This window comes from Pleurodeles waltl, chromosome 4_2 (genome assembly GCF_031143425.1).
Source record: "Pleurodeles waltl isolate 20211129_DDA chromosome 4_2, aPleWal1.hap1.20221129, whole genome shotgun sequence".
NCBI classification, from domain to species: domain Eukaryota; kingdom Metazoa; phylum Chordata; class Amphibia; order Caudata; family Salamandridae; genus Pleurodeles; species Pleurodeles waltl.
In genome coordinates, this window is record NC_090443.1 from 345593372 (window position 1) to 345608373 (window position 15002).

Sequence of the window (15002 nt, forward strand, 5' to 3'; positions counted from 1 at the left end):
GATCCAAGTGATTGCCAGTGGCTGAGACTTATTAACATTCCAAGCATCACCTTTGTTTTTCAGGACTAGATACTGAGGCCCTCATGGTTAGCTGACCCGGCTTTGCAGGGAAGATACCGGGAGGCAGGAATTACATTTATCGGCCGAAATCTTCTCTGCAAAGTCCAACCATTATGAGTTTTTAAGCTGAAATAGGGAATAACTGCTCGCACCCGGATTTTCCGGGTGATTTACCCTGCAGTATTTCACCATTTCAGTGAAAAGCATATATGCTCCGTCTGGTCCAAACAGGTGGCAAGGGCATTAGGCGCCGCTGTGTGAGGTCAGAGGGGTGAGATGTTGGGGCACTGGTTGTGCCTGCCCGAATGGAGCATTTTATGCTCCCCAAGACTGCTGCAATGGGTGCACAGTCTTCAGGCAATTCTTCTGTCCTCAACCCCTGTCCTGCAACAATTCTTGAATGCATGGTGCCTCCAGGCACAAAATTATGCATGGATGCCTGTAGGAAGGTGTGAATGGGTACATAATTGATTTATCATCGCCTGTCTGTAAGGGTGTTTGTTAGTGTGATAGTCGGTACGTGAATTGATACATGTAGGTGTGTTGCTTTGTCTCCATATATGCATTTATGTGTGATTTATGTCGACATGTTCAGGCATACAAAAGCCGAACCTATTGGAAGGTCCATTGAAATTATGCGTTTGTGTGGTTGCTGTGTTTACGAATAATAGATTGGCGGCATTTGTCACATAATCCATTTTCCGATGCATAATCTGCAGATTTTAACCCCAAACAAATGGTTTCTAGCTCAAACAATTCAAGTGACTAGAAACGCAGCGACGAGTGTTATTGCGCAGTGGAAGGCCCTTTGCAAAGTTGACTGGTCACCTTTCTGTTACTTATTGCTATGTTTGGCTGTTAAACTAGTAGTACTGAGGTGCAACCAATACAGACAGTGTTAGCAAGACAGATGGTGTTAACAAGTAATAATGACAGAATAGAGAAGTAATACTATCACAGTATGCGCCACAATATGCTGCATAATTTGCCTTATTTTGGTGCATAATTTACTCAAGTCTGCCGCATAATTTCGACCACCCCGCTGTATATTTCCAGTGGCCCTACCTATTGGCTATGTCATTGCTTGGATCACCAACATCGGGAGCTGCCAGAAACTTTTACTGACTCAGCTGCTCTACACTAACCCCCTCCCCCCTTTTCTTTTGTGTCCAATGAGAAGGGAAGATGTGAGTCCAAAAGATCACGATTGGAGTAACACAAAGCTAAACAGAGGCGAGCCGGGCATAAATTGAAGGACAGCAGGAGAGAGAAGGCTGACAGGTGGTGGCTACACCTGGGAGGAGACAAGAGAGGCGAGGAGGGAGAGTGGAAGCTAGAAGCTCAATTTAAAGGCAGGAGCTGGGGAAGGTGCAGGCAGAAACTCTAGGAAAAGCAAGAATAAGAGAGGAAAGCGTGGAAGTGAGGTAAAGAGGGGCGGTAGGAACTGTCAAAGGACACATTGCAAGACAGACACTAAAAGAGAAAATTACACAGACGTGGTGAAGGCAAGAGCTCGTGCAGACAAGTAAGAAGGAGAGAGACGGAGAGTGAGAGCAGACTGTGCTGGTATGTTGATGCTTTACTAAATTCAAAACAAGCACCGAACTTTAAAACACAGAGCGGGAAGAGTGGACACGAGAGATAGAAACATTACATTTGGTGGCAAGTCATAAGGAGCAAGCATGAGTCTGCTCTCAGCGCCCTGGTCCCTCCTGCCCTCGGGTACCTTCCTGACGATGCTGGCTCTTTTCTTCACCGTCTTTGCTCTGCTCTTTGATTTCATGAAGCGCCGGAGGAGTTGGAGCCGCTACCCACCCGGACCCACCTCTCTGCCCTTCTTTGGGAATATTCTGCAGGTGGATTTCAAAAGTCTCACCAATTACTGTACTCTGGTAAGTCTGCGTTTACAAAACTCTTTCCACCAATGCATGTTGTTTGAATGTGACGTGTCTTAAATATGAGTATGAAACATTTTCAATAAGGTGTAGCATAAGTGCGAAATTAAGCGCTTCTTCCTTATCAATTGCAATCATTTACTTTCCTATGCCAGGTCCCTTCTCGTTACCACGCGCCTGTAATAGGAGCATTACGTCACCATTCACCTGTGATGATGCGCCATAAGCGCGTCATGACGTCACAATGCCTTTACACTCAGTGACTGCACAGGTCCGATCGCAATTTCCCTCAGAAGCTCCGGGGGAAGGAAGCAAGCATCAGGCAGAATGTACAGTGTGCGCGCCTCAAGCACAATCTGTGCGAGAGAAAATACCACCTGCTAGTGTGGCACGGAGTTTGTGTTCCTGTGCCGGAGAATAACATTCAATCACCAACTCTAAAAAGGAGGAGCTTGTCCTGATGTCTGTCGTGCGGCTTGTAGCTGAGAAAATCAATTCCGTGCGTGGCCAGAAATGTTGCTGTGAAAGGTATTTAAGGAACACCGGTCGTATAGAGTGGGAAAGGGGCAGAGTGGCTGTAGGGTGTGGTTAAATAAAAACATAGCTATCACGTGGTTTCATGTCGTTTGTGACTTTTTAGGTTAATACTGACTTTTTTGTACACCCACAGTAAATTGTATTGGGACATGTAGTTTTGTTTCATAAACCCAATAGGTCTCTTTTGTGAGAACTATTGGCTTTGGCAATGATTTGTATCCATGCTGTACAGCACCATGGCTATTGTGCAGCATGGGTACAAATAAAAATAAAGAAGAGCTATGGTGCGGCTACAACTAATGTGTTTTTCTTTTATTTAAAGAAAATGAAGAAGTGGGATGAGGCGGCACGGAGTGAGAGAGGGCAGGAAAGAAGGACTTGGGTGGAGTGAGAGGAACCCCCCCCCCAACAAAAGGCCCATTCCCGAAAATACTAGAAGATAGCACATGAATCCGTTTCTTGATTTGGGAAATGTTGGCGCAGTTTACTAATACTGATTTATAGCATGGTTGCCCTTACTTTTATAAGGGCCATAAATCCTAATGTCACATCACACACGGTATGCAAATATTAGGCCTTGAATTGCCATAAATCACATTGTCATCCATGAGAAGGAACGCCCATGAGTTCATTACTTACATTTTGTACATTTGAGTCATAAATCACTTTTGACATATTATCAACCCCATAAATTTCCGACATCTGCTTATCACATGCCCATCAATCAAACTGCCATAAATCAATCCAAGCGTTTAGTCCTTTGGGTATCTTGCCCCTTGGCGTTGACGTTATTCCTTTTTGTGTAGGAGGGTACTCTTTTTCTTTTAGGCTTAAATCGCTACCTTGGTTAGTTCTTGTGTCCAGCTGTCCGGCGGACCCGGTCTGCGAGTGCCATGTTTCATGTACCTCCCCCGACTGCTTTACCCTGCCGTGAGGCATCCCAAGTTAAGAAGCCCTGCCACCCCACGGTGTTGGGTATGGCCTTTTATGTTCTTTAACGCTCTTCTACGGTGTAGCCCCTTCTGACTCAGCCTGTGACTTCCTGGGTACCTTGTGTTTGGTGTGGGTGGGTGTCTGCTTTGTGTGGCTCCCTGGCCGCCCAGGTAAGAAAGAGGGGTTCCGACCCAGGCAGGCCCTTTTTAAGCCCCCTGTCCCCTTGGGGAACGGAGGGGGGGGAAATTAAACAATTCTTTGGCCCCCATTGGGCCATCCTGCTCCTTGCCCCCTTTCCGCTTCCGCCCTGCGCAGAGGGCTCGAGGGAGCAGGGGAGTGAGGGGGAAAGAGCGGCGGGCCACTTCTGGTCCCCCTTTGTTTGTGCGCCACTTTGGTGCGCTTTCTTGCGGGTCTCAGAGGGGTTTCCGCTCCGGCCCCTCGAGCCTCCTTCGGGTGCGGGCCTTCACCCCAAACCACCCCAAGCAGCCCATTCCCAAAAATACTAAAAGGTAGCACACAAATCAGTTTTTTGATTTGGGAATGTTGGCTGCAGTTTATTAATATTGATTTATAGCATGGTTGCCCTTACTTTTATAAGGGCCATAAATCCTTGTGTCACATCACATACGGCATGCAAATAATAGGCCTTGAATTGCCATAAATCTCATTGTCATCCATGAGATTGAACGCCCATGAGTTCATTACTTACATTTTGTACATTTGGGTTATAAATCACCTTCGACATATTATCAACCCCATAAATTGCTGACATCTGCATATCACATGCCTGTCAATCAAGATGCCATAAAACAATCCAAGCGTTTAGCCCTTTTGGTATCTTGCCCCTTGGCGTTATTCCTTTTTGTGTAGGAAGGTACTCATTTTCTTTTAGGCTTAACTCGCTACCTTGGTTAGTCCTTGCGTCCAGCTCCCTGGCGGACCTGGACTGCGAGTGCCGTGTTTCATGCACCTCCCCCGACTGCCTTACTCTGCCGTGAGGCATCCCAAAGTAAGAAGCCCTGCCACCCGCTGTGTTGGGTGTGGCCTTTCATGTTCTTTAATGCTCCTCTCCGTCACGCCGCCTTTGGGTTACCACCCATTAGGCGGTTCCTCCCAATTCGATCCATTTTATTTGCAGCCTGCTAGCTGCAATGCAGCCCATAAGTTGGCCCAAAATACCTCTTTCTCCAGTGTAGACAGGTGCACCTCGTCCTCCCCAAAGTATTCTGGCATCTGCAAGCTGATTAGACTTGCAGGATGCTTTCCCAGCCATTCGCGATGCAAAACTTTTAAACTGCCACGCTTTCTTGATTTGTCTATTGCTCCTGCTGACTTGGTACCCCTCCATTTCTGCCTGGGGATGATCTCTGACCATATCAGCATTGTACTACCCAGCAGCCTCGCTACCCAAGTGAGGTTTCCCCTGATGCTTTCCAGCAGGCCCTTCCTACCTAGCTGCGCCAGGTCGTTGCCACCTAGGTGTATTATTACCACGTCAGGCTTCATGTGACAGGCGACTAACAGCTCCTCCATTGTGGTAGGTGCTCCCATTTCCAAACCATTCTACGTCTGTTCGCTGTGGGCATCGCTCCCTCCTGAAACCACTCGCCTCCCACCAGACTCGGGCTCTCTGCACAAAGGAGTGTCCAATCACCCATCCCGTTCTGCGTTCCGCACCTGCATTTGGAAGTGACCAGGGGGAAAGTAAGGTTCTTGTTTGTTTGCCCCAGCCTGCTGTTCTGCCCCCACCCCTTACTTTCTTCTGGAGGTGTCAGGCCCCGCCTCTACCTGTGCAGGATGGGGGGTGTTGGGGTTGCTCGTGCTTGCCTGGTTGTTGCCTTCTGATGTAACCTTTATAGGCGTTTGAGCTCCACCTCCCAATTGTTTTAGTGCCTGCCGCCGCCAGGCCATGTTGGGCAGCTGATGTTGCTGCCCCTGTCCGGAACGAGTGTGTACCAAACTCGCTTGCTGGGAGCCCTGCCTTGGTCAGCACCCCTTTGAGCACTGATTTGAACTGAAATGTGCACAAGCAGTCTCCATTCTCGTGCTTCAAGAGCACCCAGTGCCCCACCAGCCTCAGGTCAAAATACCTCTGTATGTTGAACACTGGGCAGAACTCTAGATCATCCAGGCATCTTAGCTCCCCTTTCCCTATGTGGGCTGTCTATGATCTCCTTAGTAGTATTTGCATAAGGTTGTGGCCTATTCGCACATCCTGGCTTTGTATGCATGCATGCGTGTTCCCCATTTTGGAGGGGGCCACAAGCTTGCTTACCCTAGAAGCCCCAAAGAACGCCAGGGTGAATTCAGCTTTGAAGAGAGTGCTTTCGAAGCTGTTCAGGGATAAACACCCCCACCAGCTGCCTTAGTGTGTGGAATTCTATTGGGCATCGCCGGTCCCTAGAAGGTTCTTCTAGTCTGTGCCACCCTTTCATCACTGGCCTTATATAATGAGAGTCTGGGGGGTCTCTTCCTGCTATGAGCCTACTAAAGTGTGCCACCACAGTTAGATACACCTGCGCCCAAGACTTGGATTTCTTTTGCGTGAAAGCCCACTGTATAAATTGTTCCACTGCTTTCTTCGCTTCCTGGTGGTCCTCAAAGGCCCTTAACCTTGTGACCTCTTCACTGTTCTTGCACAGGCGTCATAGCGTCTTGCTGTCTTTGGGGCTAGGGCATGTTCTATCAAAAGGGACAGGTCCCCTCAGGCTGTATGGGAACGGTGTCATCTCTTGTTCTGCTACTGGAGCCAAGCTCCTGAATCTCTCCATCTGGAATCGAGAGAGTGCATCTGCTTTAGTGTTATTTATGCTTGGGACATGCCTCGCCCGAATGTCTAGGTTGTTTGCTAGTTGTACTTTCACCAGGTGGCGCAGCAATTTCAACACTCTTGCACACTGGAACGCCCTTCTGTTAATCGTGTGGACTACCGCCTGACTATCAGACCACCGCATGATCCTCATATCCTTCAGCTGTTTCCTGCCAAATTGTTAGGGCCACTACAATCGGGAATAACTCAAGGAGCGTGATGTTCCTTGTGAGGCCCGCTGCTGTGCATGCCTGCAGCCACTTCTTGGCGCACCATCTATTTTTGAGGATGGCCCCGAAACCTATGCTGCCTGCATCATCAGTGTAAAGTTCGATATGCTTTGCGGACACCCAGCCTATTCTCCATATTAAGGTTCTATTAAATTCCTCCAGAAATGACAGCCATGTCCTCAAATCCTGCTTCACCCCTGAGCCCAACCTGACATGGTGGTGTTTTTTCTCAAGCCCCCTCGTCAAATGCATGATGCGCCTAGAAAACACCCTTCCTGCTGGGATGACTCTAGCTGCACAATTCAATTTACCAATTAGCCCTTGGAGCTCCCCAAGGATGGCCTTCTGTTTGACCAGCAACCTTTGGATGTTCTTTGCTAAGTCCTGTACCTTGTCCTGGGGCATGCTGGATGTGCCTGCTTTTGAGTCCAGTTTTATGCCTTGGAATACCAACTTGGTGGTAGGATCCATTGTCTTGTCCTCTGCCAAGGGTACCCCTAAGCTCTGCCGCTAAAGATTGGAAAGCATTCATCTAAGTATTGTAGCTTCCCATCCCTTGGGTGTCATTTATGCAGTGCCCATTCCATGAAGGTGCTGAATTTTTCAAAATATGCGCACAGGCTGGAGCACTCCATGGGCAAGGCTTTGTCAAACTATGTTTAACCTTCAAATTTGAAACCCAGAAGGTGGTAACTCTCTGGATGGACTAGGAGAAGCCTGAATGCCAACTATGCTTTTGCCATCAAGGCAGCGCGCGCCCTTTAGTGCACACCATTTCTACCGCATCCTCCACTGATGCATACCCCACTGCGCATTCGTCTGGGTCAATACCATAGTTCACTGACTCGCCCTCAGGGAAAAACAGGTGATGTATAAGCCTGAATTTGCCTTGTTTCTGGGGACCACTCCGAGGGGTGATGTTACCAGACCGGGTGAGGGGGGGCTCGACTCAAAGGGCCCTCTACTCTCTCCAGCTCCTTCTCTTTGTTAATTTTTCTCTTGTTATCTCAGGATTCTAAAACCTCGCTCAAAACCTTCACACAGTAACCTTGCGTCGTTTTTGTAATGATATATGTAGGCTAGCTGCCTCAATCTGCCTGTGTTTATTGGGGATCTTGCCAACTCGATCTCTCTCACCAGCCAGGCTACGTTGCTCCCTGATTACTTATTCTTCTCTTTGTCCCTCTTGTGGCTGCTTCCTCTTCCCCTTTTGCATTCAGCTGCGGGATGACCCCCCCATATGTGGAGCACACATGCCTGAACTTGTGAACAGCTCCCCAAGTGCAATCGTCCATGTCATATTTGAAACATACCGCTGTTGCCCCTTTCCCAGTTTGTGTTCCCTTCCATTGCATGTACTGATGCTGTTTGTAGAAGGGCTTGCCTTCTCTTGCCTTCCCTTCTGATAGTTCCCGCAAAAGGAATGCTCGCTCTTCCCTGCCCAGCTCTTAGCCTCTCTTGCTATCATCATCTTGTGCTTGTAACCTGCCACATCCTCCTCGTCCCATTCCATGTCTGGGTGAGCCTGCATTTTAAGCCTAAAACCTTTGTCGTAATCTAGCCATGCATCCCCTGTGAATTGCTTCTGGGCTTCGTGTATCTTTGACTTGTAGAGCCATAAATCTTTAGCGCAGTGAGGACATTTCTCCACTATAATGCAGGCCATAATTCTGAACGCATCCAGCCAGTTATCGAAATTCCTCTCTTTCCTCACTATTTCTCTCTCTCCTCTCTTCCTTCTTCTTGTCTACTGTGGTCAAATCAAGGCCTTCCACCTGAATCTATAACAGCCAGAACATATTGATGAATTCCCAGTGCCAGATTCGCTCTTTGACAGCTAGTGGTATCATATTTGCCAAACCTGGTGCTCAGGCTACCACGTAGGGACTCCCTAGGCTGCCTCTTTTGTATGCCTCTGGGGCCAACCCCCAGCTGATGGGCTGTACCGCCTGCACGCTTCCACTTTTGTGCCACTGCCCCAGACCTGTGTTGGTAGTGCCCTAGCGCCTGCAGATGTAAACTCCTCCCCCGTCAGGTGACGAGCATTGCTCGCTCAGAGCTTCTGCTCTAGGCGCAGGGGACCCTTTCTCCCGGGTGACGCTGGGGCTCGAGTCTCCCTTGGGCTCAGCCACTCTGGGCCCATTTGCTTTGCACGCTCCCCCCTGCTTCGCAAATAGCAAAGGCACCATTGACTTTAAACATTCCTGCACAATCATACTGATTTGCTCACCATTGTTTGCCTTCACTTGCTTGCTGGGACCTGGGGCCCCTGCTGATGGGATTCACTTGCCTCTTTCTTGTCCCCCTTTTTGCCTCCTCTGCTTGTGTTTCACTGCCGCTTATTTGACTCTCCGGGTAGCTCCACCTCATCCCAGGGTGTGTCGCTACGCCCATCCTCTGTGTGCTCCTCTTGCATTGGCCCCTCAATTGCTCCTCCTCCCCTGATCTGCTTCAGGATCCAGTGTTTGCTGTACGTTGAAGCTGCCTCCCTTGCTGCCTTGATAATTTCTTCAAAGTCGAATACTTGGATGGTGCCTTGGTTCTCCATGCTGAGCTGTGTTGTTGCTAGTCATGTGTGTGCTGCTGGCAGGGTTGCGTCTTCCTGAATGGGCTGTCCCCTCTTTTTGCCTGTTACTCCACACGGGTTGCATCGTCCACTGGACTGTCCCCTGTTGAGTTTTGTGACCGTGGTTGCAGCCAGGTCGCGTCGCCCATAGGGCTGTCCCTGGCTGCCCGCTCTGCTTTGCTGCCTGGTCAACTCGGGTCACGTCGCCTTTTAGGCTGTCCCCGGCTGACACCTGCTGTAACCAATAATAATTGAGGGATGGTAGATTGTGCTGCAGGCTTTGAAAGTTCTCCCCTAGCGTTGTTTTTTCTTAATTATTATTATTATTATTTTTTTTAATATATATACGGTTCTCCCGCTGCCCTTCTAGTTTGCCGCTGGTAATTCAAAACCTGTTGCTGCCGCTCTGTCTCTTTCCTAAAGTCAAGTGCCTCTCACATGGGCGCGTGTTTCTTGCTAGACCACTCCAGACCTGTTGCTGGCGGTTGCAGGAGTTAACTCAGCCACGGTGTGAAGAGGGGGGTGGCCTCGCACTCCTCTCGCTTTCTGCTGTTGCCGCCTCTCTGCTTCGCTCCCGGGTTAGCAGCGGCACAGCCACTGACACTGCCGCCCAGCCACAGGCCCCATCAATGCTCCCATTCACCTCCTGGATGTTGGCTCGTCGGAGCCCCTTGGCACGGCTCCCTTCCCTTCTGGGCACACCACGATCTCGCATCCTGGATGTGGCTCGTCAGAGCCCCTCGACTCAGCTCTTTCCGGGCACACACGCAAGTTCCCACGATGCTGTGCGGTCTCCTTGCGAATGATGCCTTCCCTCCGCCTGCTGGAAACCTCGCCCTGGACTTGTGGCGCTTTGACTCCTTTTTGCGCATCTCGCTAGCCTTACTGGTCCATGCCTGCACCAAACGCCTCTCCCTCATCGTCAGCTTGTGCACGGTAAGACGCACTCCGATTGTTCTTCCGTCAGGCCTCGCTTTGCTCTGTTGTCTCCTTTGTGTGGCTGCCTAGCCGCCCAGGTAAGAAGGAGGGGTTCTGGCCCGGGCAGGCCCTTTTTAAGCCACCGTGCCTGTGGTGCATCGGTGGGGGGGCGGAATTCAAAAGATTCTTTGGCCCCCATTGGGCCACCCTGGACTTTGTCCCTTTCTGCTTCTGCCCTGTGCAGAGGGTTCAAGGAGGCAGGGGGGTGAGGGGGAAAGAGCGGGGGCCACTTCCGGTCCCCCTTTGTTTGCACGCCCCTTTGGCGTGCTTTCTTGCGGGCCTCAGAGGGGTTTCCGCTCGGGACCCTTGAGCCCCCTTCGGGTGCAGGCCTTCGACCCAACACAAGACAATGAAGAGTGGGCAGGAGGAGCTTGGAAAGCAAGCGGTCAACAGAGGGTTATGAAGAAGTAAGTTGACAACAGAGGATGGGCAGGAGGAGCTAGGCCAGTAAGCTGGCAACAAAGGCTGGATGGGAGGGGCAGGAGAGGAATATGACAACAGAAGGTGGGAGGGAAGAGCTGCGGCAGCAATTGGCAATCGAGAGTGTGTGGGAGGGACTGGGGAAGCAGCTAACAATGTAGGGTAGGCGGGAGGAGCTGGGTAAGTAAACTGGAGCGGAAGGGGTGGGAACGCAAACTGACAACCGAGGGTGAGTGCAAGGAGCTGGGGAAACAAGCTAATGATGGAGAGTAGGCTGGTGAAAGGGACTAAAAGAGCACTCTGACCATGGAGGGTGGGCAAAAGGGTCTGGGGCACCAAGCTGGCAATAGAGGGTGGCCAGGAGGGGCTAGGGATGCAAGGTGAGGGGCTGGGAAAGCATATGGCAATGGAGGGAGGGCGAGAGGTGCCGAGGAGTAAGCTCACTATGGAGGATGGGTGGGGGATGGGAGAGAAAGCTGACAACAGAGGGAGGGTGAGCTGAAAAAGCAAGCAGATAATGAACAGTGGGCGGGAGTGACTGTGGAAGCAAGCAGACAATGGAGGGTGGACAGGAGGAGATGGGGCTGCAAGCTGACAACTGAGGGTGGCGTAGAAGGGCTTGGGAAGCAAAAAACAGAGGATGGGTGGGCAGCGCTTGGGTAACCAAAGGGACAAGTAGGTGGTGGAGAGCCAAGGACAGCAAGGGAAGCTGGATGGGAAGGAAGGAAGAATGGCAGCTGAGTGACGGCAAGAAAGAAGACACAGGGATGGGAGAAATACACAAGGGAGACAACCAGAAAACACACACACATACTCTTGTGGAATGGTTAAACACGTAGCACCTAAAAAATGAGCAGTGGAAGGACACAAATAATGCGTCAGTGCTCCATGGAAGGGACAAAGACCAGAAGAGACCAGAAAGCCTACGGAAGCTGTTGAATAAGAAACAAGGATATGAGAGTGACAATGAAGTGAGGAAATAGTAATGGGTGGACTCTAAGACCACTGCTGGATAGCAATATTTGTAATCGACAGCATATATCCTGCCTTAGCAAAACCTAAAAATAAGAAGAAGGACCATGAAGGTGTCACACACGAGTTAGTGCATATTGAACAATGGCATTTCTAAAAGAGGGAAGGACTGTCTGAGCGGGTCAGAAAGGAGAAGGATTTTGAAGTGTATTTAGGAAGGAAGAACTATTATATTTTTAATAAAGGAAGGCAAAATAGCATATTGGAGAACATAGGGTAGGAGGAGAGAGCACCAAAAGCCATATCCTAATGGACTATTCCAGTGCAGTGGAGTGCAGAGCCATGTGCCTTTTTTATGTGCCTACAGGGCATAAAGTTAATCCATTTTTTAACCCAATATTTCTCGGAGTTAGTGCCAAGCCCATAAAGGGCAGGACTAGGCATGTCTTCACAAGTGTTGAAAACAAGTTAGTGTTATAGCCAGGACACTGGCAAATCATGCATTCAGGTATAAAATTCCAGACCATGTAAATTGCACTTGTGTGGGGAAACGTTTAGGCACTTCCAAGCATTTAAAAAATGTTTAAACCCAGCTTTTCATTGACTCTTCACAGATGACTAGTGCAAAAAGAGTACATGCATCAGGAGTCCACTGAAAAAATAACCTTCTGTACTAGTCATTTAGTGCACACATCAGTCCATGACTGGGGCAAAATTCCTAAACCACCCACTTCCCTAAAAAAGTGCCGATCTCTTGGGATTATTGACCCAACCCCTTTCTACCACACCTGTTATGTCAGTCATGACTTATCAGCCACCGACTAAACCACCCACACTTTTGACCTACGCTCTTAATTTTCTGGCCTAGATATACTGGTCTTTGTTTCAACTTCTACATCTATTGATGCCACCTTATGATCAAGAACCTACTGCTGCTCCTCCTTTTCTGGACCTACTTTAACCATTTTCAGACCTTCAGGGGCTTTAGGCCCTTTGGACCAAATACGGCATTTGGCAGCAGCATTGAGAACAGGAACAGATGCCACCCGCTCTCTGAGGTGCAGTAAACTTAAACACATTAGCACCCTTAACCTATGGCACCAGTACCTGTGCCCCCATTTGAGTCCTGCAAGGAAAATACAGGGAGTGCAGAATTATTAGGCAAGTTGTATTTTTGAGGATTAATTTTATTATTGAACAACAACCATGTTCTCAATGAACCCAAAAAACTCAATAATATCAAAGCTGAATATTTTTGGAAGTAGTTTTTAGTTTGTTTTTAGTTTTAGCTATGTTAGGGGGATATCTGTGTGTGCAGGTGACTATTACTGTGCATAATTATTAGGCAACTTAACAAAAAAAAAAATATACCCATTTCAATTATTTATTATTACCAGTGAAACCAATATAACATCTCAACATTCACAAATATACATTTCTGACATTCAAAAACAAAACAAAAACAAATCAGTGACCAATATAGCCACCTTTCTTTGCAAGGACACTCAAAAGCCTGCCATCCATGGATTCTGTCAGTGTTTTGATCTGTTCACCATCAACATTGCGTGCAGCAGCAACCACAGCCTCCCAGACACTGTTCAGAGAGGTGTACTGTTTTCCCTCCTTGTAAATCTCACATTTGATGATGGACCACAGGTTCTCAATGGGGTTCAGATCAGGTGAACAAGGAGGCCATGTAATTAGATTTCCTTCTTTTATACCCTTTCTTGCCAGCCACGCTGTGGAGTACTTGGACGCATGTGATGGAGCATTGTCCTGCATGAAAATCATGTTTTTCTTGAAGGATGCAGACTTCTTCCTGTACCACTGCTTGAAGAAGGTGTCTTCCAGGAACTGGCAGTAGGACTGGGAGTTGAGCTTGACTCCATCCTCAACCCGAAAAGGCCCCACAAGCTCATCTTTGATGATACCAGCCCAAACCAGTACTCCACCTCCACCTTGCTGGCGTCTGAGTAGGGCTGGAGCTCTCTGCCCTTTCCCAATCCAGCCACGGGCCCATCCATCTGGCCCATCAAGACTCACTCTCATTTCATCAGTCCATAAAACCTTAGAAAAATCAGTCTTGAGATATTTATTGGCCCAGTCTTGACGTTTCAGCTTGTGTGTCTTGTTCAGTGGTGGTCGTCTTTCAGCCTTTCTTACCTTGGCCATGTCTCTGAGTATTGCACACCTTGTGCTTTTGGGCACTCCAGTGATGTTGCAGCTCTCAAATATGGCCAAACTGGTGGCAAGTGGCATCGTGGCAGCTGCACGCTTGACTTTTCTCAGTTCATGGGCAGTTATTTTGCGCCTTGGTTTTTCCACACGCTTCTTGCGACCCTGTTGACTATTTTGAATGAAACGCTTGATTGTTCGATGATCACGCTTCAGAAGCTTTGCAATTTTAAGAGTGCTGCATCCCTCTGCAAGATATCTCACTATTTTTGACTTTTCTGAGCCTGTCAAGTCCTTCTTTTGACCCATTTTGCCAAAGGAAAGGAAGTTGCCTAATAATTATGCACACCTGATATAGGGTGTTGATGTCATTAGACCACACCCCTTCTCATTACAGAGATGCACATCACCTAATATGCTTAATTGGTAGTAGGCTTTCGAGCCTATACAGCTTGGAGTAAGACAACATGCATAAAGAGGATGATGTGGTCAAAATACTCATTTGCCTAATAATTCTGCACTCCCTGTATTATTTTCTTTGTGGTTACTAAGTGGGGTCTATTTCTCAGTTAGTGAGTCCCCACTCTTGTAAAGTGGTAAATGGAGAAGCAGAGAAATTCACAAGAACATGTAATACAATACCTTCTTACCAGGGCAAAGGGGGTTTCTGAAATAATAGATAAACTGATACGCACATCTTTACAACTTCACTTCAAACAGGCAAAATCATGTGTGATGCCTTATAAGGAAATGCCCCTTTTTGCATGATTACCCCTAAACGTTTGGGCTGATGCTGATAGTTTTTCAACTCCAAAATTGCACTCAGGCCACACTACCAGTGCTTTGACCCTTAAAAGATATATGTCTAATTGGCTCACCCACAATTAGCATAGGGTAACTTAGTTTAAAGTCCCTAGCATATGGTGCCAGGTGTACTAAAGGCTTGTAAGTTAAGTGCCCTTTGTGGACTGCAGCACTTATTGTGCTACTATGAGTATGGCAGAGCCATTACAAACTGCACCACAGCTACCTAGGACCAAGCTAAGGTTTTACAAACAAACGTGACTGGACCTGATACAGACTTGTGCCATTAGTACATGGTGAGACTGCACAACCACACTATATATTAATCCACATTTCTCACAGGCTTTCAGCCATATGTACAGACGTTGCCCCAAACTTATGTGCAGCTATGTAATCTAGCTTCAGGGAGCCTGGAAATTGTACAACCGCAAGTGCTTCAGATCTCTGACCATAATGCAAACAACACTTATAGACAAATATACATTTTGATTCTCAGTTAACCCAAGCACACTTTGGGGGTATATCGGTACAGAGTGCTCTTAATAAATACAGAAGATTGGGTGCCCTAGGTGCACACTCTCTTAGTAAGCCTGAGGCCCTCAATTCCTAAATTCAGTTGTTAT

At 48.3% G+C, this 15002-nt stretch overlaps 1 protein-coding gene across 2 annotated transcripts in view; it reads left to right on the forward strand.

Annotated features, from left to right (window-relative positions):
• Nucleotides 1–1731: 1731 nt before the first annotated feature.
• Nucleotides 1732–15002, forward strand: part of LOC138292690 (cytochrome P450 2D15-like) — a 389602-nt gene continuing 376331 nt past the window's right edge. For both annotated transcript variants that reach the window (XM_069231411.1, XM_069231412.1), the window contains exon 1: nt 1732–1952. In XM_069231411.1, coding sequence (XP_069087512.1) covers nt 1743–1952 — 210 coding nt within the window. In that variant the 5' untranslated portion in view covers nt 1732–1742. The remainder of the gene's footprint in view (nt 1953–15002) is intronic.